Source organism: Balaenoptera borealis, assembly GCF_965194805.1.
Source record: "Balaenoptera borealis genome assembly, chromosome: 5".
NCBI lineage: Eukaryota > Metazoa > Chordata > Mammalia > Artiodactyla > Balaenopteridae > Balaenoptera > Balaenoptera borealis.
In genome coordinates this window covers 46,265,408-46,288,629 of record NC_138862.1, presented here as the reverse complement: position 1 = coordinate 46,288,629, position 23,222 = coordinate 46,265,408, and the positions used below count along the sequence as shown (strand labels likewise).

The window sequence follows — 23,222 nt, the reverse complement described above, 5'->3', positions numbered from 1 at the left end:
AACCCACCTCATAGTATTGCTGAAAGCAGGCTAGGGTGATCAGACATCACCTGGGCGATGGTAGAGGATAAGGAACCTAATTATGTATCAAGGATGATCAGATATCAAGGGTAGGGGTACTGGTCAGACTTAGCAGGAGTTTTGCTAAAACTGGACAATTCAGGGACGAATATCGAAGACCAAAAATCAGGCCTGGTTGAAAAAGAACTCAAAGGAACCTGAGTAGAGTTTGATCAATGACAGAATCTTTGTCAATATCTTCCATTCACTCTAAAATTATTTTATTTCACAAATAAAACTGTCCATTACAGAAATATTTGAAAATATTGATAAGCAATAAGAAAAAAAAATATTTTATAATCATCTAGAAATATATACTACTAATATTTTAGTATGAATCTTTTAAATTTTTCTGTCGTATATTATACAAACATGCATGTTTTCAGATAAAGAAATTATGCAAATACATACAGTTTTGCAACCTGCTATTCCTGATTACTATATTTGGAGTGATAAGAGTGAGAAAGGAGTTCAAGTTCCTACTCTGATCCCTTTTGCACTTCCCTTTTTCCTTCTCCCAAAGTAAGGAGATATTAATGTGTTGTGTGAAGTAACAAGATTCTGGTGGGACCACATGGGTGGGCTTAAGGGGCATCCAAAAGTCAGACTGTGGCTTTGATTTACCATAGCTTGTCTCTTCTTTTAACAGAATGCTAAATAGTCCCCAGGCATGCTCCCTTGAAACAGGCCAGTCACCTCTTCTTTTTTTTTTTTTATTTCACTTTTCTTTTTCTTCCAGTTTTATTGAGATATAATTGACATAGAGCACTGTATAAGTTTAAGGTGTACAGCATAACGATTTGACTTAATACATCATGAAATGATTACTACAATAAGTTTAGTGAACATCCCATCATCTCATATAGATAAAAGTTAAACAGAAAAAATTTTTTCCTTATGATTGGAACTCTTAGGTTTACTCTCTTAACAACTTTCATATATAACATATAACAGTGTTCATTATATTTATCATGTTGTACATTACATCCCTAGTAACATCTCACTTTATTTTTTTAATTTTTATTTTATATTGGAGCATAGTTGATTAACAATGTTGCGTTAGTTTCAGGTGTACAGCAAAGTGATTCCGTTATGTATGTACAAAAAATAGTTATGTACATGTACATGTATCTCTTCTTTTTCAAATACTTTTCCCATTTAGATTATTACAGAATATTGAGCAGAGTTCCCTGTACTATACGGTAGGTCCTTGTTGGTTATCTATTTTAAAAATAGTAGTGTGTACATGTCAATCTCAAACTCCCAATCTATCCCTCCTCCCACCCTTCCCCACCGTAACCATAAGTTCTCTCTCTAAGTCTGCAAGTCTGTTTCTGTTTTGTAAATAAGTTCATTTGTATCATATTTTTTTTTAGATTCCACATATAAGCGATATTGTATGATATTTGTCTTTCTCAGTCTGACTTACTTCACTTAGTATGATAATCTCCAGGTCCATCCATGTTGCTGCAAATGGCAGAATTTCATTCTTTTTCATGGCAGAGTAAAATTCCATTGTATATATGTACCACATCTTCTTTTTTTTTTTTTAATTTTTATTTATTTATTTATTTATTTATTTATGGCTGTGTTGGGTCTTCGCTTCTGTGCGAGGGCTTTCTCTAGTTGGGGCAAGCGGGGGCCACTCTTCATCGCGGTGCACGGGCCTCTCACTATCACAGCCTCTCTTGTTGCGGAGCACAGGCTCCAGACGCGCAGGCTCAGTAATTGTGGTTCACGGGCCCAGCTGCTCTGCGGCATGTGGGATCTTCCCAGACCAGGGCTCGAACCCGTGTCCCCTGCATTGGCAGGCAGATTCTCAACCGCTGCACCACCAGGGTAAGCCCATGTACCACATCTTCTTTATGCATTCCTCTGTCGATGGACATTTTGGTTGCTTCCATGTCTTGGCTATTGTAAACAGTGCTACAATGAACATTGGGTTGCATGTATCTTTTCAAATTACGGTTTTCTCCATATATATGCCCAGGAGCAGGATTGCTGAATCATGTGGTAGCTCTATTTTTAGTTTTCTGAGGAACCTCCACACTGTTCTCCATAGTGGCTGTACCAATTTACGTTCCCACCAACACTGTAGGAGGGTTCCCTTTTCTCCATCATCTCTTCTTCCTGACTGAAGAAATAAGCTCACCCTGGACTTTGCCTTCCAAACACGGCCAGCTTCACTTCACTCTTTCTTTTCCAAACTGGCCACCAGGCTTTGGTCTGGCCAGTGCAGGCCAGATTTGTGCACCAAGGCTTAACTTGTACACCTTTGGCTCCATCTCTTCCAGAGCTAGAAATCAAGATTCAGATTAGGCTTAACAGTGAAAAATTCCTTGGACCTCTAGTCTAGGCCACAATATTCTGTCTTATTTTGACCAAGGCTCAGGTAGCAATACATTTTACTTTTCTTTCTTTTCCTTGCACTTATATCTTTCTCTAGAACATCAAAAAGAATGTTTAGGTACTTTTCCCCAAAACTCCTAGAAGATAATTTAGCTATTTCTGCTTATTTGTTTTATATAAAATATATGGACTTGGACTTTTTTTGGTTTGAAAACTTTTAACTAAAAATCCAAATTTTTAAAAAGCGTATGAGTATTCAGATTATCTAGTTATTCTTAAATAAGCTTTGATATTTTATTTTTTTCTAGGAAATTTGCTCACTTCATCTAGATTGACAAATTTTCAGATATAAAACTGTTCAAGATATTTCTTTGCTGTCCTTTAAACATTATAGCCTCTGTAATAATGTTCCTCTTTCTCTTCTGATGTTTGCATTTTCTGTCATTTAGTAATTTAAGTTTTTTCTCTTTTTTTCTTGGCCAGTTTGGCTAGAAGCTTATCAATTTTATTGATCTTTTCAAATAACCAGCTTTTCATTTTATTGATTTTCTCTATTACTTTTGTTTCAATTTAATTGATTTCTGCTCTTATATTTATTATTTATTTCTGCTTGCTTTGGGTTTAATTTGCTCTTCTTTTATAGTATGTTAATGTGGAAGCTTAAAACATTGATTCAGTCCTTTCTTCTTTTCCAATGTACGTATTTAATGCTATAGATTTCTCTTTAAACATTCTCTTAACTATACTCCACAAATTTAAATATTTGCATTTTCATTATCATTGAATTTAAAATATAATCTTATTTTCCTTGTGACTATTTCTTTGATCCACGGATATTTAGAAAGATGGTTTTTAATTGCCAAATACATGGAGATTTTAGAGATATCGTTCTCTTATTGATATCTAATTTAATTATGTTAAGGGTTTATAGTTTGTATTAATTCAGTTATTTTATTCTAATTTTTAAATCTTTAATATTTAAAGCCCATTATTGAAGTTTAAATGGAAAAATTATCAAAGTATGTTTTGCTATTATATTCAAAGACTTGGTATCTATACAAAATACCTTAAAATTTTTTTTGTTTTCTTTTTTTTTTCCTTTTTTAAAAATTGAGGTATAGTTGATATACAGTTTTATGTTTCAGGTGTATAACCTAGTGATTCACAATTTTTAAAGCTTATACTCCATTTATAGTTATTACAGAATATTGGCTAATATTCCCTGTGCTGTACAGTATATCATTGTACCTTATTTATTTTATTCATAGTAGTTTGTACCTCTTAATCCTCTACCCCTATACTGTCCCTCCCCCCTTCCCTCTCCCCATCAGTAACCACCAGTTTGTTCTCTATATCTGGGAGCCTGTTTCTGTTTTGTTAAATTCACTAGTTTGGTTTTTTTTTTTTGGATTCCAAATATAAGTGATATAATACAGTATTTGTCTTTCTCTGCCTGACTTATTTCACTTAGCATAATGCCCTCCAAATCCATGCATATTTGTACAAATGGCAAAGTTTTATTCTTTCTTATGGCTGAGTAGTATTCCATTGTATATATAAACTGTATCTTCTTTGTTGATGGACACTTGGGTTGCTTCCATATCTTGGCAATTGTAAATAATGTTGCTATAAACCTTGGGGTGCATACACCTTTTCAAATTAATGTTTTCACTTTCTTCAGATATATACCCAGAAGTGAAATTCCTGGATTGCACGGTAGTTCTATTTTAAGTTTTTTGAGGAACCTCCGTACTGTGTTCCACAGTGGTTGCACCAATTTACATTCCCACCAACAGTGTATGAGGGTTCTCTTTTCTCCACATCCTTGCCAACATTTGTTATATGTGTTCTATTTGATGACAGCCATACTGGCAAGTATGAGGTGATATTTTATTGTGGTTTTGATTTGCACTTCTCTGATGATTAATGATGTTGAACATCTTTTCATGTGCCTGTTAGCCATCTGTATGTCTTCTTTGGAAAACTGTCTATTCAGGCTGTGGGCTCAGAGGGTCTTAAGGCAGCCTGTCTGCTGATGGGTGGGGCTGTGTCCCTGCCCATTTAATTGCTTGGCCTGAGCTGTCCCAGTACTAGTGCCTATGGGCTGGTGGGCATGGGTGGGGCTGGGTCCTGAGGCTCATAAGCTAGAAGGAGGATTCCTAAATAGTGAATGCCAGCACCAGTGTCCACATGGTAGAACAAGCTCTCCAAAATGGCTTCTGCCAGTGTCTATGTCCCCAGGGTGAGCTGAAGTTGCCTTCTGCCTCTCCAGGAGATTCTCCAGATCAGTAGGTGGGTCTGACCCAGACTCCTTTCAAATTACTGCTTCTGCCCTGGGTCCCAGTGCATGTGAAATTTTGTGGTGTCCTTTAAAAGTTGAGTCTCTATTTCCCACAGCCCTCTGGAACTCTTAAAATAAGCCCCACTGACCTTCAAAGCCAAACATTCTGGGGTCTCATCTTTCTAGAACGAACCCCTGGTCTAGGGAGCCTGATGTAGGGCTCAGATCCCTTACTCCTTTGGGAAAACCTCTGCAATTGTAATTATTCTCCCATTTGTGGGTCCAAAGGTATGAGAATTGACTATATCACGACTCGGTCCCTCCTACCCATCTTGTTGTCATTCCTTCTTTATATCTTTAGCTGTAGAAGATCTTTCAGGTAGGTTCCAGTCTTTTTTGTTAATGGTTGTTCTGTAAATAGTTGTAAATTTGGTGTGCCTGTAAGAAGAGGTGAGCTCAGGGTCTTTCTACTCCATGATCGTGGCCCTCCCCTAATTCAATTATTTTAAATATTACACAGAATAGAGTTTATTTTGGTGAATGTTCAGTGAGCACATAAAAAAATAATGTGTATTCTACTGTTGTTTGATATAGTATTCTATAACTATCAAGTTGGTTGATAATGTTCTTTAGGTCTTCTCTACTTTCACTGATTTTTTTCTCTACTTGTTCTATCAATTATTGAAAGAGGAGTATTGAAGTCTTAATCTGTAATTGTCTCTTTCTTCTTTGTCTCTTTCTCCTTCCCATTCTATCAGTTTTTGCTTCAAGTATTTTAAAGCTCCATTGTTCAGTGCTTACAGACTTAGTATTATTTTGTCTTTTTGATAAATTGAATCCTTTATCATTTTGCAATGTCCCCTTTATCTCTGGTAATATTCCTATTTTGTTTGCTAGCCACTCCAGATTTCTTCTGATTAGTGTTGGCATAGTATGTCTGTTTTTCATACTTTTATTTTTAATTTATCTGTGTCTTTGTATTTGATGTGTGTTTCTTCTCAACAGTGTATAGTTATAGTATGTGGTTAGATCTTGCTTTTGAATCCAATCTGACAATCTGTCTTTTATTTGGTATATTATACCATTTATATTCAATGAATTATTGATGTGATTGGATTAAAATCTATCATTTTGCTGGATATTTTTCTATCCATTCCATTGTTCTTTGTTCTTCTTTCCTCTTTTCCTGCCTGCTTTTGGAGTATAGAAACTTTTTTATGATTCCATTTTATAGCTACATTTGGCTTATTATTTATATATTGTCTCTCTTTTGGTGATTCTCTTAGGGTATGCAATATATTATTTTAATTAATTACATCTACCTTCAAATAATATCATACCACTACATTTATAGGGCAATAATCTAACAAATTGTAATTTCTCCCTCCAATCTTTTCTGCTATATTATCATATATTTTACTTTTATCTGTAAAGGTATGATATATTGCTACTCTTTTGGCATTCAGTTTCCTCTTAGATTAATTCATAAGAAGAAAGAAAGATCCTTTTTATATGAACCTTAATTTTTAACTATTTTCAGAGATGTTTGTTTGTGTAGCACCAAGTTCCTCTTTGATATCATATTCCTTCTTCCTGAAGAACTTCCTTTCATAATTTTTTTTTTCCTCTAGGACTTTGGGTAATGTTTTTTTTTTTTTTGGTTCTTGTCTTAAAAGTTTTTATTTTACACTTTTTTTCCCACTGTGTCCCAGGCTTCTTTATTTAAAAACAAAGTGATGACTGACATTGTGTTTAAAATCAAGAACATCAATGAATTTTACCTTCCTTCCTACTATTTCCCTCAAAACTCCCTGCCCCCGTTCTTCATATTCCCAATTAATTGAATGTTTCCTATTTATTGAATGAAAAACCTAACTCCAAAAGCCCTGGCACAAATCCCAGGGTCCTGTTTCCCCAGTTTCTCCCGCTTTCCTCATCCCCCACTCCTGCCCCCACCCCTCAGAGAAAAGCAGGCACCTCAGTTTGAATGCATGAGAAAGCCCAGAGTGGTGAGCTGGACAAAAGGGAACACTTCACCCTCAAAGGTCAAAGGGACCAAGGAGTACAGAATAGTGAAGTGAGAGCCCCCATAGTCTAGGCTACTGAAATGGGCCCTGGTGCCAGAGAAAAGCACACTGGTGCCCCCATGAAAGGAAACTCAGCAGCCTCAAAATACTCTCATTGGGAATAGTTCCTGCTTGATTGACTGCCCTTCTGGTACCAGGTACAGAGCCACACTCAGACTCTGTGCTTGTTGATGCCAAGCTACTTAATTCTCAATGCTTATCTGCTCTCCCTTTCGAGCCTGCTGCAGGAGGGACTCCTCTGTGCCTTCCCCCTGAAGATTCTCCTTGTTGTCAGCTTCCTCCACCTATTTCTGCAGCAGGGGGCACAGCTTACACACATTACTGACACTGAGCTGCAGAGTCTCAAAACAGCAGTTGCTCTTTTGGCTAAATACCTTCCCACAGGGTGATCCTCTTCTGCTTTGGAGCTCCTGTAAAGTTCTGATGTCCTGAGACCCTTCCAGGTTTTGCTGCAACTTCACCTTGTCCTGCTTCATGCCACCAGGAAGACAGCACAAGGCTTGGGGGAGGCCCCTTCAGAGTTGCTCTCAATCCTGGCCCCAGGCTAGACTTCAGGCTGAGAAGTTTCCAGCAGCCTTGAGGATCCAGCCCCATTCCAACCTAAAGGAGCCACTACGCCATCCCTCTGCAGAACTCACATAGCGCTGAGTACCCCCAAAAACTTCAGCTACTCTCCAACCCCTGCCCAATTCCTGGACCATATTGGAGGAGGCACAGAAGAGGGGTGTTGGAAGCCCAGCCAGGTGAGAAGGTCAACCCAGCCCAACTCCAACCCTCCTGACCCATCACCTACACCTACCCCTACATCTGTGGAAGTAAAAAGGCAAAATTCAAAAGCAAGTAGGTATCCTGCAATGGGGAAGAAAGTCCCCCAAGCTGGGGACCTGGACCACATTAATTTTGGGAAGTTATTTTTTGTTAGGTAAAATTCTGAGTTGGCAGGTCTCTTTCCCCCACAGTTTGAAATATGTCAGTCAACTACTCAGTTATCTTCTGGCTGTGTACTTTTTCCTCCCCTCTCACTACCTTCAAACTTTTCTCTATCTTTGGTCTTTAACCACTTCAATATAACGTGTCCAGGTGTTTTTGTGTTTTTATTTTCTTATGATTTGGTTTCTGTCTGTTTTGTTTATTCTGCCTCAGGTTCTCTGTTTCTTGATTCTTTGGTTTGATGACTTTCATTATCTTTGAAAAATTCTTGACCATTATGTTTTCCAAATATTCCTTCTGCCCAACTCTCATTCTTTTCCTCTAAGTTTCCAGTTACACATAAGTTAGATAACTTGATAGTCCTTCACAGTACTTGAATATTCTGGGTTTTTTTTTTTACTCTTTTCTGTCTTTGTGTTTAATTTTGATATCTATTGACCTATATTCAACATCACTGTTGTTTCCTCTACTGTGTCTAATTTACTGATGAGCTCACCAAAGGCATCCTTTATGTTTGTTCTCATGTTTTTAAAAAATTATTTCTACCATTTTCACTTGACTTTTAAAAAACACTTTCTATCTGTCTAGCTCTAAATTCTCTCTAAATCTGATCATGCATGGAAACTTTAACATATTAATCATGATCGTTTTAAATTTCCTGACTGATAATCCCAACTTCTGAGTCATATCTGACACTGGTTCTTTTGATTGTTTTGCCTTTTGACATTGGGTTGTTTCTTTCTTGGTTTTTTTGTTGTTGTTGTTGTTTGTTTGTCTCACAAATTTTATCTGAAGTCTGGTCTTCATGTGTAGGACAATAAAAATGGAAGTAAATCGTACTTAAAGGACAAATGAAATATCCGGAATTATAAAAACTTAAAATTCTTTTTATTAGCTGAAGTGTATATTTCAGATACCAAGTTAAAATGGACATTGACTATAAACTTTGGTAGAATGTATTGTATATGTATGTGGTGGGGGTCAGACTCTTAAAGGTATGAGGTAAAAGGAAGAACCACTTTAAGATTCTGCTTAGATCTGAATAACATCTGGATAGATGGGGCATATCCAAAGTAGTGAGAGGACCCCCAACCATTGAGATTTCTGTAAAGTAATAATCGCTTCATATGAAATAGTATAATACATGTATGCCTGGTGTCTATATAAAACATTCAATTCTACCTCAGGGGAAAAGGGGTAGGTATCTTAGTTTGTGTTCTGCCACAGACTGAGACATTGTTTGAGTGCAGTAATTTATTTGTGAATAGTTGATGAGTGAGAAAGTGTTGAAGTGAGACAGGAAAGGGAATGCAGCCGATAAAGGGTAATTTACCAAACAAGTTACAACTGTGGGCAATCAAGCTTAATCATTTTTGGAAACACCATGAGCCAGTATAGAGCATGAACGTCAAATTTATATTAGCCAAAGGGCAAAGGATCTGAGGTATTTATTCACCAACTCCTGCCAATCATTGGTTGATAAATGGTCTGGGGGAGAGTCTATGAACAGTAGTCATTTCCCAGTTCCTCCAATCTGCGTTAAATGCCTCTGGCCATCAGAGAAAGCCCTCAGATGAAGATGTATAGTTAGAAAAGACATGGGCAGGCACCAACAGTATCTGTGACAGGGAATGTATAGGAATCAATGGACAGTGTGATCTGTGACTCACATTGAATGAGTCATTCAACACTAGCTATTATAGTGAGTCAGACTATCTCTCAAGCAACCTATTCTCAAAAACCTTAAATTTAGGTTTGTCCACATGTAACAAAAGAAATGATGAAAATTGCTCTTACAGGATTAGAAAAGTGGAAAACAATGTTTCACAGTGAGTCATGGCATACAATTTATACTATGTAACACTTAACATTAGGGCCTTTTAATTGGAATAAAGTTTCCTCCGATAGTTGCCAAAATTCCCCTAAAATAGTGATGGAATGTTATTTAATTTGTTTTGTAGTCTTTAAAAATCTAAGCAAATACTCTTCCCAGTCACATCATCATCATCCATTGGGTCATTGCTTATGGTGTCTAATACACAGGGCAGCCAGCAATACAATATTGTGTTGTGAATAGTGCCCCTGAGTTAAGCAGTGCACACAGTTTGCATGGCCATTCAAAATTCCTCTGTACACACTTTGTTATAACATTATTCATGGAAACCATTTTTCTCTCAGTAGTTTATAAATGTTGTTCCATTGTCTCTGTACTTTCAGTGCAACAAATGGGAAGTCAAATATTACTGTACTTATCTTTACGTTGTTAGTAAACCAGTCTCTCTATCTAGAAGTTTATAGATCTTCTCTTTACCCTGAAATCTGGGACTGTTTGCCAGGAGCATAGTCTTCTTGTGGTTGTTATAGTATCAGTGCTATCCATTGCAGATTATTTAGCTTAGGAATCCAAGATTTCCTTTGTTTCTAGAAAATGGCTTGATGAGCTATATTTTAGAATGAGTGAGCCTAATTTGCCAATTCTAGAATCACCAGTTTAGAGGGTGTAAATACACAATAGACTCCCTCCAGTGGTCAGTTCTCCCCAAAAATACTCTCAAAAAATAAATTCTTCTCTATATGAGATTTTTCTGATGAGTTTGAACATTATATGGCTTTACAGCACTTGTGCTTTGAAATAACAGTGTCCTTTTTCACAAATCTAAACCCTTTCTTCCTATCTGGTTGAAGAGAGGACAGGACACCTTGTAGAAGCATGGATGGATTAGATACTTTGATCTCTATCAGCACCAAAGATGCCCCTATTAAGTTCTTCTGCTTATACAACAAGGACCATTTTCTCCCAGAACTAATTTGATTTGTAGAATTTTTGAATTCATTTGGCTTCAATGTGTTCATTCCTCTTGTCATTGCCTGTTTAGATGGCCGATTACATTTATATAATCATTTTAAGTTCACGTACTCTCTGTGCCCTGAAGATAGTCTAAGACAGGGCAGTGGAGCTGCATTTCTGGCTTCAGTTCTCAGCCTTGCATCCTCCTACCTTGCATACCTGTTGTGTCTATACATCAGGTTTTCTGTATATGTAATTCTTCCTCTTAATTCTTCCTCACTGATCAGCAATATCAGGTCATCACCTAAGGATTTTGCAACAGCAATAGGTAGCCAATGATGATATAAATTCAAACAAATTTTACATTTTCTACCGTAGAATTCCTTTAAATTTAGGAGATGGCCAACAGAGAAAGTCACTACACATTCTGTACAGAGCAGTCAATGGAAGAACAATAAATATTACATTGTAAGTTTTTACAATCACTTCAGAAATGAGAACCATTCCATACTGGCACTTACCCAAATTAAGAAGTGTTGCATCGTGTAATTGCAGAATTAAATTATTTTTACTTAAATGGTAAACATGCAAGAGATTATAAGAAGTGTGAAAATTATGTAAATGTATGTTTCTGCCTTATTAAACATGTAAAGATTAATACAGTAGACTGCTAATATCTGAGGAAATATATTCTGAAATCTTTTAATATCTGCAAAGTCTTGAATACCACTATTATAATTTTCCTGATAAAATGTACTATGTACTTGCATATATTTGAGCCATGTTCAGTAGTTCACTTTTTATTTTATCCCAGCTTCCATTATTCTCCAGTAAAATCCACCAGTCTCTTATATTCTGTGCTTTTTAAACATTTTCTTTATTACAAAGAAATTTTCCTCTTCAGGGACAATCTCCTCCAAGAAGTCACTTCATCTGAGTCTCTGAACAGTTGAGAAGCAGCAAGAATTTTGATATGCAAGCTCTAGACAATTATCTTCACTCAGTCACACCAAACTAAAGAAAGAAACATGCAAATGTCTGCCACAGCAAAATTACAAACTACTATATCAATTTAGAAGGAATTTACAGAGTCAAACATTGAAAATTCTAAATCCTTTGTTTTAACAAGGATGTTCTATTTTTCATTAAAAATTCAGTTTTCTGTGGTATGAAGACCTCCTGCCATTGAAACAAATATCCATTGAAGCTGACTTTCATCAGACAGCACTCAGAAACTACCCTAGACACGCCTTCTCTTAAAATTATAAAGCCAAGGCTAATTTGCATAACTACAGACCCCTTGTATTTTGCAAAGTTTGAAAAGAACAAGTTTGAATTTTGCCTTAAGAACTGTTTATTTATTCATTATTCTCCTCAAGGCACCTATAACCTCTTTGTTCCTCAGACTATAAATAAAAGGATTTAGCAGAGGAATTATGATTGTATAAAATAAAGAATATAGTTTATCCTGATTTTCGGCTGGTCCAGACCCAGGATGCACATACATGAAGAAGAGAGTGCCATAGAACAAGGAAACAGAGAGCAGGTGGGCACTGCATGTGGAGAAGGCTTTGCTCCTGCCCTTTTCAGACTTCATTTTCCAGGTGGCAAAGAAGACATAGCAGTAAGAGATAATGATACTCATAAAAGTGAAAGACTGTATAAAGACTGAAAATATAAAAACCAGGAGCATATTAACTCTAGGATCAGTACAGGAAATCTTAAATAGTTGTAAAATTTCACAGTAGAAATAATGTATTACATTGGACTTGCAGAAAGTTAATCTAAGTAACAAACCCACATGCATCAGGGGATGAAGAAACCCGATAATATAAGAGACACCTAATAATTGAGTGCAGAAGATATTGGACATCACCACTGGATAAAGCAAGGGGTTGCATATGGCCACATAGCGGTCATAGGCCATCACCACCAGGAGGAAACATTCTGTGTTTGCACTGGAAGCAAAAATATAAAATTGGGAGATGCACTCAAACAGGGATATCATATGATTCATAGATAAGAGATTCATTAGCATTTTGGGAGTCACAGAGGATGAAGAACAAGCATCTGCAAAGGCTAAACTGCCCAAAAATAAGTACATGGGTGTGTGAAGATGGGAGTCCTTCCAGATGAGAAAAATCAGTCCAAGGTTGCCCACCATCGTGGTGAGATAGATCACCAAGAACACCAGGAACAGGGGAACCTGCAGCCTTGGAAGATCTGTGAGTCCAGTGAGAACAAACTCAGTCACCAGTGTCTTGTTTGCCACCATTATATTCACTCAGTCTATCACTGCAGTAAAAGGGTAGGTGAAGAACACAGTAATGAAAGACCATGAAAATAATCACATTTTATTTGAAAAAAATACATCTTCCTTGTTTATGTATCCCCTTTAATCAGGACATTTACCTTTTATCCTTGAGTAAATATTCTTTACAAACAATAAGTATTTGGGAAACTGGTCCCATAAACTAGGGGGAAAAAATATATATATATACATATAGTAATGATTTCATGACTTGTATAAAAGAAGTGAGCTTATTTTGTAATTTGGAAAGATTGGTTGTAATTTAATAATCATCTTCTAATATAAAAATCTTTAAAAATATGTATAGAATCTAGCTATTTAAATATGCTAAAGAATAGTTATCAAAACTAATAGCACACATTCTAAATAATACAGCATCTCTCTTCAAATTAAGAACAGATATAGAATATGATATGGCATGGAAGTAGGAAAGTATAATAGTAAAACAAAACAAAGACTCCAAAGCAGATTCAAGTATATATTGGAATTTAATATATTACATGGGTGATTTTTCAATTGAGAAAAATTATGATTTATTCAATCAGTAGTATGACTATATTTGCCTATCTATCAGGAAAAAAGTAAGAATGACTCCCTTTCTTATGCCTGTTTTAAATCTGCTGCCAGATAAAGGACTTAAAAGTTAAAAAATAACAAAACAAAAATAAACAATTAAACACTCTAAGAAAAGTCATAAAATAAATATAATTTAAATATATTACAAAAATTTTTGACTAATATAAGAAACCCATAAATTATAAAGAAATGTATAGGTATATTTAATCTACTACTTCATGAAAATCAAGTATATATCAAATCTATAATAAGGTAAAAGATTAATAAAATTTTGGTAGAAATATGTATAATAAATTAAGATAAAATATCAGTACCTATCACATGCAAAAAAATTACAAATTGATAAGAAAAGTCAAATAATTCAATAGAAAAATGAAAATGGAATTGGGTGGGCGAGTCACAGAAAAATATGTCAACATATATTCAAAAAATGTAGGAAAAGTTGCTCTCCTTCCTCAATACTCAAGATGTGCAAATAAAATAGCAGTAAGACATCACTTTTCACTCCTCAGATTAGCAAAATTTATTGCTTAATGAAATTTGGAAATGGCCACTCTCACATTTACTGGTGAGAATATAAATTAAGCTTTTTAAAAACAATTTGGCAGTCTTTTAAAAATAAAATATACATACTCGTCAACCCAGCAATCCATGTCTGCAACCCATTCTATAGCAATAGCATATCATTTCATAGGAAGAAAAGTCTACTGCAGCATTGTTCATGGTGGCAAAAGACTGGAAATAATATGAAAACCAATCAGGATGAAGCAATGGTTGAACAAATCCTGGTGTAATTATATTAATCAATATTATGGCAGTCATTTCAAAATGAGTTATTGACCCACCAGTTGACTGAAGGAAAATTTCACAATTAATAAGGAAGTAAGAAGAGTAAGATACAGAGAACTATGTATGAGATGATCACATTAAACAGCAAAGTCTTAAAATTCTCACTCTCTGTATATCTTCGAACACATGCACACATATATATTTGTATATAACCATCTGAACATAAAGACTGTGTGAATCGATAGACTCCAGGTTGTTAATATTTATGATCTTCGTGTAGGTGAGAAAATAAAGGAGAGGAGGAGAGAGATAAACATTCCCCCCCAAAAAGTGTTTGTGATAAAAACACAATATATGTTATCATCCTATTTATACAATTATATATATTAATATATGTACAAAGATATTTTTACTGATAGTCATAAGGCTGTTAATAGTGAAGATGAGAAAAAGAGAAACAATAAAAATGTTATTATTGTATTTAGTAGGTAGCAATAAAACTTTTAATTAAAAAATAGGAATTCATTACAAGTAACATTTTTTGTAAAAGCATATCTTCAGTTTAGTAATTTTTTGGATTATGTGGATATGCTTTTGAATATTTTCAGTGATATCTGACTTCAACCATTAAGAGTGATTTCTTTCTCTCTCTTTTTTTGGAATACTCAAAAGGTATTTTGTAAATGAATAAAGTTAGGTATACAAGTACAGTAAGTGTTTCGTTTGTCTTTATAACTAAGTACATTTCTTTTTGGATATATTGATAAATGCTTTATAATTTTTGTCAATGATGCAAATGAAATATTTGATGTAATCTTTTAATAATTTGAATTTCTTCTGTGACATGTAAATTTTGCCTAAAAGTAAATCCAAAAGAATAGATCCTAAGATATTTGGAGGTGAACATAGAGATTCTTAGATTACCTAGAAGGGGAAAATCCACCTATAATTTAGTGTGTAAATTCAGCTATTTCTCAAAATAAAATGAATAACACAATTTTATACATGCACTTTTTGTTGATTAAAATACATACAAAAATTTACCTATTTTCCAAAATTGTATTAGTTTAACCTTAAAATAAGTCTTAGTTTTTATTTTCCATCTTCGCTGAGATTAGAACAAGAAAAAAATTAGCTTTAAGAATATATCTTTTATTTTAAAAAAATAAAATTAAATAAAAAAGAATATATCTTTTAAAGTATATACCTGCAAGGAAACCTGGAAACACAATACCAGTAGCAAGAAGATTGACTGATACGTTTCTGCTGAAAACTGGCCTTATGGACAGTGAGTACAGATCATTTAGTTTCCAAAGTGGACATTTTGTCCTGACTAAACCTATTTAGCTTTCTTGCCAACTCTCAACCTATAATAGATATTTCCAGATTTCATAATTAGGTCAAGAGCTATTAAGAATTTTGGATCTTTCACCCTAAGATATAGATGATAGCTAGCTAGCTGGCTAGCTAGCTAGATAGACTGATATCCTCATCCATTGGGAATTAATGATTTTATCTCATCCATGAATAACTCAAAGAAGTTTGAGCAGCACAGTTTAGTTGTCCATAATCTGACAAGAAAATTTTCTATAGATTATGAAATAATCTCTGAAACTTTTGAGTCATTATCATTTTCCCATTTGTTTTAGTCTTCTATTATTCCAAGTTTACTGTTAAAAAGAAATCTTATTATGCTTGTTTCCTTAACAGTAAAACATCTAGTATTTATGACAGGCATATGAAATTGTCCTGAAGAGAAAGAGAAAATCCCATAGGATTGCCAGGATTTTTAATGCTTACCTGGATATTTCATTATCAGATAGGCAAATTGAAAAACTACAAATAATTAAAATTAGACAGATCCCGGTGTCCGCACTCAGTTTCTGTAAGTCTTGGGGAGAATGAGAAAATGGTTGTTTTCTTGAAGGAAAGATGATGATTTTTCATAGAAAGTAATGAAAAAAATGTATATTTCCGTCTACAATACTCTACATTAAGGCCAGAGTAATCTTTACCAATTGCCAAACTGATTAGGCCAGCACTGTTTTCACATGTATGGCTGCATCTCTTCTTACAACCCTTAAAGGAAGAAAAGTGGAAGGTGTAGAATGAAGCAGTGTTGTGCAAAGCTTTTCCTTGGAAGCCTCAGTTGCAGGGACATCTTTATTTGTACTCTTTCAAATCTATTCATGAAAAAGTAAAAAGAATCTTGGAATTCCCTCAATGAAAGTTATCAACGGATTCCCTGTAGGATGAAGGCAAAGTCATTCTACTGGGCATTATGAACCAATCAGCGAGCAAATCACCCCAGATATACCCAAGTGTAACAATTAGAAACACACTTTGTGTCATTAGAGTTTACTGTGCAGGCAACTTGAAAAACTGCCTCTGAGTAGTTTTTAGGACATATTAATTTCCTCTAACTTGTCACTCTTGATGTTGCCAATTCCAATGACCTGATAATTTCTTCAAACATCTTAAAGACCCATCAACCTCAACATGTGCAAATCCAAATTTAGAGTCTTTCCAAACCTATCACTAAACATGGACCTCATCCAGTCCTCCCATTCTCAAATAATGGCATTATCACCTACCCATTTTTAAAGAAACAAACCTGAGAGTAATCTCTCAAATCCATGTCAAAATCATTATTAGGGCTTCCCTGGTGGCGCAGTGGGTGAGAATCTGCCTGCCAATGCAGGGGACACGGGTTTGAGCCCAGGTCTGGGAAGATCCCACATGCCGCGGAGCACCTGGGCCCGTGAGCCACAATTACTGAGCCTGCGCGTCTGGAGCCTGTGCTCCGCAACAAGAGAGGCCGCGATAGTGAGAGGCCCGCGCACCGCAATAAAGAGTGGCTCCCGCTTGCCGCAACTAGAGAAAGCCCTCACACAGAAACGAAGACCCAACACAGCCATAAATAAATAATTAATTAATTAATTTTAAAAAAAATCATTATCAAATCCACAGCTTGTATCTCTTCAATGTCTCTTGAAACCATCCACTTCTCTCCAAGTTCAGGAAAACGATCTCCTACCTGGAATACTGACATAACCTTTTAATATTCTATGTGTATTTTCTAACATTTTATCCTATACCATTCCCTACATTTGGGCTAACATCATTTTTATAAAAAGCCAAACTGCTGAGATCACCACTGTTCTCACACCCATGGCTACAGCTCCACCTTAACCCTTAAATAACTTCCAATGGCTCTTAAAAGAAAAATCAAAATCCTTAGTCCATACATCCCTTTCCTCATCCAAAAACATATCCAATACTCTTCTATACAAAGTTTTTGTTCAGTGTAGTTCATAGATTTTTTTAGGTGAATGATCCTGACATTTCTTTGATAATAAAATCAATGTAGGAGTTGAAGTTAAAAATCATAATTTTATTTGTGACTTCTGTATGTGGTATTGCTGAGAAACAAAATTCAGAGTCTATCCCTTTATTTTTCTAATCTTATCGTAAGAATGAAAAGAGTTCTCCTTGAAAGGTACCTAAATATCTCTGGATACCCATTAGATTTCTGCCTGACATGCTGCCCCTGTGACGGGAGGAACACACATTCTTTGAGTGAGTCTGACAGAGCTCATGAACCCAGGTAGAACTCTGAAAGGGTCAACCATTGGCACTATGTTGTCTTCAGTAATGTACGCAGGCCATGGAAGTTTTCAAGTCTGAAAATGACAAAGAATTATGAACTTATCCCTTTATTTGCTGGGAGTTTTTTAATTACTGATACAATTTCATTACTGGTAATTGGTCTGTTCATATTCTGTGTTTCTTCCTGATTCAGTCTTGGGAGATTGAACCTTTCTAAGAGTTTGTCCATTTCTTCTAGGTTGTCCATTTTATTGTCGTATAGTTATCCATAGTAGTCTCTTATGATCCTTCGTATTTCTGTGGTGTCCATTGTAACTTCTTTTTTTTTTTAACCTTTCTCAGGTTTGTAACTTCTTTTTCAAATCTGATTTTATTGATTTGTGCCCTGTCCCTTTTTTTCTTGATGAGTCTGGCTAAAGGTTTTTCAATTTTGTTTATCTTTTCAAAGAACCAGGTTTTAGTTTCATTGATCTTTTTTAAATTATTTTTTTAGTCTCTATTTCTTTCATTTCTGCTCTGAACTTTATGATTTCTTTCCTTTTTTTAACTTTGGGTTTTGTTTGTTCTTCTTTCTCTAGTTCCTTTAGGTGTATGGTTATATTGTTAATTTGAGATTTGTCTTGTTTTCTGAGATAAGCTTGTATCACTCTCAACTTCCCTCTAGAACTGCTTTTGCGGCATCCCATAGGTTTTGGATCATTATGTTTTCATTTTTGTTTGTCTCTAGGTATTTTTTAATCTTCTTTGGTTTCTTCATTGATACATTGGTTGTTTAATATTATATTGTTTAGCCTCCACATGTTTCTGGTTTTTGCAGTTTTTATTCTTGTTATTGATTTCTAGTATCATAGCATTGTGGTCTGAAAAGTGGCTTGGTCTAATTTCAATTTTCTTAAATTTACCAAGGCTTGTTTTGTGGCCTAGCATGTGATCTATCTTGGAGAATGTTCCATGTGCTCTTGAAAAGAACGTATATTCTGCTGCTTTGGGATGGAATGCTCTCTCTCCTCTCTCTCTCTTTACATATATATATATATATATATATATCAATTAAGTCCATCAGGTCTAATGTGTCATTTAACGCCAGTGTGCCCTTATTGATTTTTTTGTCTAGATGATCTGTCCATTGATATAAGTGGGATATTAAAGTCCTCTACTATTATTGTGTTACTCTCTATTTCTCCTTTCATGTATGTTAATATTTGCTTTATATATTTAGGTGCTCCTTTGTTAGATGCATATATATTTATGATTGTTATATCTTCTTGGATTGATCCCTTGATCATTATATAGTGTCCTTCTTTGTTCTTGTAACAGTCTTTATTTTAAAGTCTATTTTTTCTGATATAAGTATTGATACTCTGGCTTTCTTTTGACTTCCGTTTGCATAGGATACCTTTTTCTATCCTCTTACTTTCAGTCTCTGTGTGTCTCTAGATCAGAAGTGAGTTCTCTTGTAGGCAGCATGTATATGGGTCTTGTTTTTATATCCATTAAGCCACTCTGTGTCTTTGGTTGGAACATTTAGTCCATTTACATTTAAGGTAATTATCAATATGTATGTTCTTATTGCAATTTTGTTCCTTGTTTTGGGGTGGTTTTTTTTAGGCCTTTTTCTCCCCTTTCTTTTTCTCTTGTTCCCTTCTATTATTATTTAATGACTATCTTTAGTAGCACGTTTGGATTCCTTTTTCTTTTTTGTGTGCATAGCTATTGTAGATTTTTGATTTGTGGTTACCATGAGGTTTTTATATAGCAGTTTCTCTCTCTATATATATACACATATATATGATTATATATATGTATGATATTAAATATAATCATATATATATGATTATTTTTAAGTTGCTGATCTCTTAATTTCAAATGCATTTTTTAAACCCTACATTTGTATTCTTCTCCCCTCATGATTACTATTTTCAATATCGTATTTTATATCTAATTGTTTTGTGTATCCCTTAACTGCTTATTGTGAATATAGATAATTTTACTATTTTTATCTTTTAACCTCCCTCCTACCTTTGTATGTGGATGACTTCCTACCTTTACTGTATGTTTGCCTTTACTGGTGAGCTTTTCATTTGGTAATTTTCTTGTTTCTAGTTGTGGCCTTTTCTTTTTCACCTAGAGAAGTTTCTTTAACACTAGTTGTAAAGCTAGTTTAGTGGTGCTGAATTCATTTACCTTTTGCTTGTCTGTAAAACTTTTGATCTCTCCATCAAATCTGCATGGGAGCCTTGCTGGGTAGAGTATTCTTGGTTCTAGGTTTTCCCTTTCACCACTTGAAATATATTGCAGGACCTTCTGGCCTGCAGAGTTTCTGCTAAAAAATCAGGTGATAGTCTTATGGACGTTCCTTTGTATGTTATGTTATTTGTTGCTGCTTTTATTGATGCTTTTAATATTCTCTATTTATCTTTAATTTTTGTAATTTTAATTACAATGTGTCTTGGTGTGTTTCTCTTTGGGTTCATACTGTTGGGGACTCTGTGCTTCCTGAACTTGGGTGACTGTTTCCTTTCCTGGGTTAGAGAAGTTTTCAGCTATTATGTTTTCAAATATGTTCTGAGCCCCGTTCTCTTGCTCTTCACCTTCTGGGACCACTATAAGATGAATATTTCTGTGCTTGGTGTTGTCCCAGAGTTCTCTTAAACTGCCTTGTTTCTCTTCATTCTTTTTTTTCCTGTTCAGTGTCATTGATTTCCACTACTCTGTCTTCCAGCTCACTGATCCATTTCTCTGTATCATTTTCTCTATTATTGATTCCTTCTAGTGTATTTTTCGTTTTAGTTGTTGTATTCTTCATCTCTCTTTGGTTGTTCTTTATATTTTCCATTTATTTGTTAAAAACTTCTAACTTCTCACTCTGTGTATCCATTCTTCTCCCAAGTACTTTCATCATCTTTACAGTCATTACCCTGAACTCTTTCTTGGGTAGATTGTCTATCTCCACTTCACTTAGTTCTTCTGGGGTTTTATCTTGTTCCTGTGTCTGGAACATGTTCCTCTGCCACCTCATTTTGTCTAAGTATTTAGACAATGCTATTTGTATTTTTATGTGTGTGGGTAGTTAGTTACATTTCTTGACTTTGGAGAAGTCGCCTACTGTAGAAGATGTTTTATGCATCCCAGTAGTAGACTCCTCTCTCATCATCCAAGCTATCTGCTCTAGGATTTCCCCCTAAGATGGCTGCATGGGTCCTTCTGTTGTGACAGGCTAACTATGTGAGTGGTCTGATAGCCTTGGTTGGCCTCTAACCTGGTTGATTGCCAGGCCCTGCCTTGTGTGGACTCTGATAGCTGCTGGTTAGCGGGCCCTGATCACGAGGCAGCTGCTGTAGAACCCCAGGGGGCCCCGGGGCTAATGCTAGCTCACTGGTGGGCAGAGTCAGGGTTCAGAAGACTCAGGGCTATTGTCCCCCATTGCTGGGTGAAGCCAGGTCCTGGGGTTAATGCTGGACTACTAGCAGGCAGACTTGGGTACCAGAGTCTTGCTGCAGGGCCCAGAGATCCCAGAGCTGGTGTCAGATCAATTGGGGTTGGAGGGAGGAACAGTTCCTGACACAGTTGGGTATAAGGTCCAAGGTGTCTTGAAGCTTGTGTTGGCCTGCTATAGGACAGGGACAGGAACCAGCTGGTCCCAGAGTACGGTCTGGCCTGCTGCAGGTGGGCTGGGTCAAAAGGTTGCAGGATTGTGGTTTTCTTTCATCGGGTGTTTGCCCCCTGGTGGGTGAGGCTGGTCTAGAGGCTAGTGCAGGTTTCCTGGAGGACCAGGCTGGTGCCTGCCCCCTGATAGGTGGAGCTGGGTCTTGGCCCTCTTGTGGTCAGGGCTGTGTCTAGAGATGTGTCTAGAGGGGTTATGGACACAGGAAGCCTGTCAGCTAATGGGTGGGCCTTGTCCTCACCCAGTAAGTTGGTTGGCCTGAGACGTCCCACCACTGGTGCCTATAGGCGGTTGGTTGGGTCCAGGTCTTGGTACTAATGAACTAGTGGGAGGATTGTACAATGGTGCCCAGCAGCACCATTGTCCACATGGTAGAAGGAACTCCCAAGAATGCTCTATATCCCCAGGGTGCGCTACCACCATCCCCTGCCTCTCTGGGAAATTCTCCAAAACCAGCAGATAGGTCTCACCCAGGCTCCATTCATTACTGCATTTGCCCTGCATCCCAGAGCCTGTAAGATTTTATGTATGCCTTTCGAGAATGGAGTCTCGAGGATCCTGATGTGTTGCAACGGGGATAGAGGAGGATGGGGGTAATGGCTGCTTCTTCTAGATGCTAGGGAACACAGCTGGACCTGGATCCAAAGCAGGCTCTCCATATCAACCAGGCCCAGAGGACAATGCCCAGCTGGAGGACCGAGCAGAGCACAGGAGGCCGGCCACACTGTGACTTTGGATTGGAGAATTTAACCTATTTACATGTAAGGGTCTTGGTGCTCTGGCCAGGTGTCAGGTCTGAGCCTCTGAGGTGGGAGAGCCGAGTTCAGGACATTGGACCACCAGAGACCTCCCGGCCCCGCATAATACCAGTCGGCAAAAGCTCTCCCAGAGATCTCCATCTCAAATCTAGGAACCAGCTCCACTCAATGACCAGCAAGCTCCAGTGCTATACACCCCATGCCAAAAAATTAGCAAGACAGGAACACAACCCCACCCATTAGCAGAGAGGCGGCCTGAAATCATAATAAGTTCACAGATACCCCAAAACATACCACCGGACGCGGTCATGCCCACCAGAAAGACAAGATCCAGACTTATCCACAAGAAAACAGGCACTAGTCCCCCACACCAGGAAGCCTGCACAAGTCACTGAACCAACATTACCCAGTGGGGGCAGACACCAAAAACAATGGGAACTACAAACCTGCAGCCTGCAAAAAGGAGACCCCAAACAGAGTAAATTAAGCAAAATGAGAAGACAGAGAAATACACAGCAGATGAAGGAGCAAAGTAAAAATCCACCACACCAAACAAAAGAAGAAGAAATAGGTAGTCTACCTGAAAAAGAATTCAGAGTAATGATAATAAAGATGATCCAAAATCTTGGAAATAGAATGGAGAAAATACAAGAAAGTTTTAACAAGGACCTAGAAGAACTAAACAGCAAACAAACAATGATGAACAACGCAATAAATGAAATAAAAAATTCTCTAGAAGGAGTCGATAGCAGAATAACTGAGGCAGAAGAATGGATAAGTGACCGGGAAGATAAAATAGTGGAAGTAACTACCACAGAACAGAATAAAGAAAAAAGAATGAAAAGAATTGAGGACGTCTCAGAGACATCTGAGACAAATTAAATACAACAGCATACCAATTATAAGGGGTCCCAGAAGAAGAAGAGAAAAAGAAAGGGACTGAGAAAATATTTGAAGAGATTATAGCTACAAACTTGCCTAATATGGGAAAGAAAATAGTCAATCAAATCCAGGAAACAC

General features: G+C 36.5%; 2 protein-coding genes across 3 annotated transcripts in view; one reads left to right on the top strand and one right to left on the bottom strand.

Annotated features, from left to right (window-relative positions):
- The window catches only part of GABRR3 (gamma-aminobutyric acid type A receptor subunit rho3), a 394,852-nt gene that overhangs the window by 244,698 nt on the left and 126,932 nt on the right, over positions 1–23,222 (top strand). The gene's annotated exons all lie outside the window — the stretch shown is intronic.
- Positions 8,119–16,817, bottom strand: LOC309628794 (olfactory receptor 5AC1-like). 2 transcript variants are annotated; one of them, XM_082392193.1, is made up of 2 exons: positions 14,016–16,817; positions 8,119–12,790 (listed from the first exon to the last, which is right to left on the bottom strand). In XM_082392193.1, the coding sequence occupies exon 2, from the start codon at positions 12,768–12,770 to the stop codon at positions 11,850–11,852; it is 921 nt and encodes a 306-aa protein (XP_082248319.1). In that variant the 5' UTR covers positions 12,771–12,790; positions 14,016–16,817; the 3' UTR covers positions 8,119–11,849. The 2 variants fall into 2 exon arrangements, with proteins under 2 accessions (XP_082248319.1, XP_082248320.1); XM_082392194.1 differs by having other exon boundaries at positions 8,119–14,117; positions 15,972–16,817.

Coding starts and splice junctions, on each gene's coding strand:
- LOC309628794 (XM_082392193.1), bottom strand. CDS start 12,770: ATGGTGGCAAACAAGACACTGGTGACTGAGTTTGTTCTCACTGGACTC.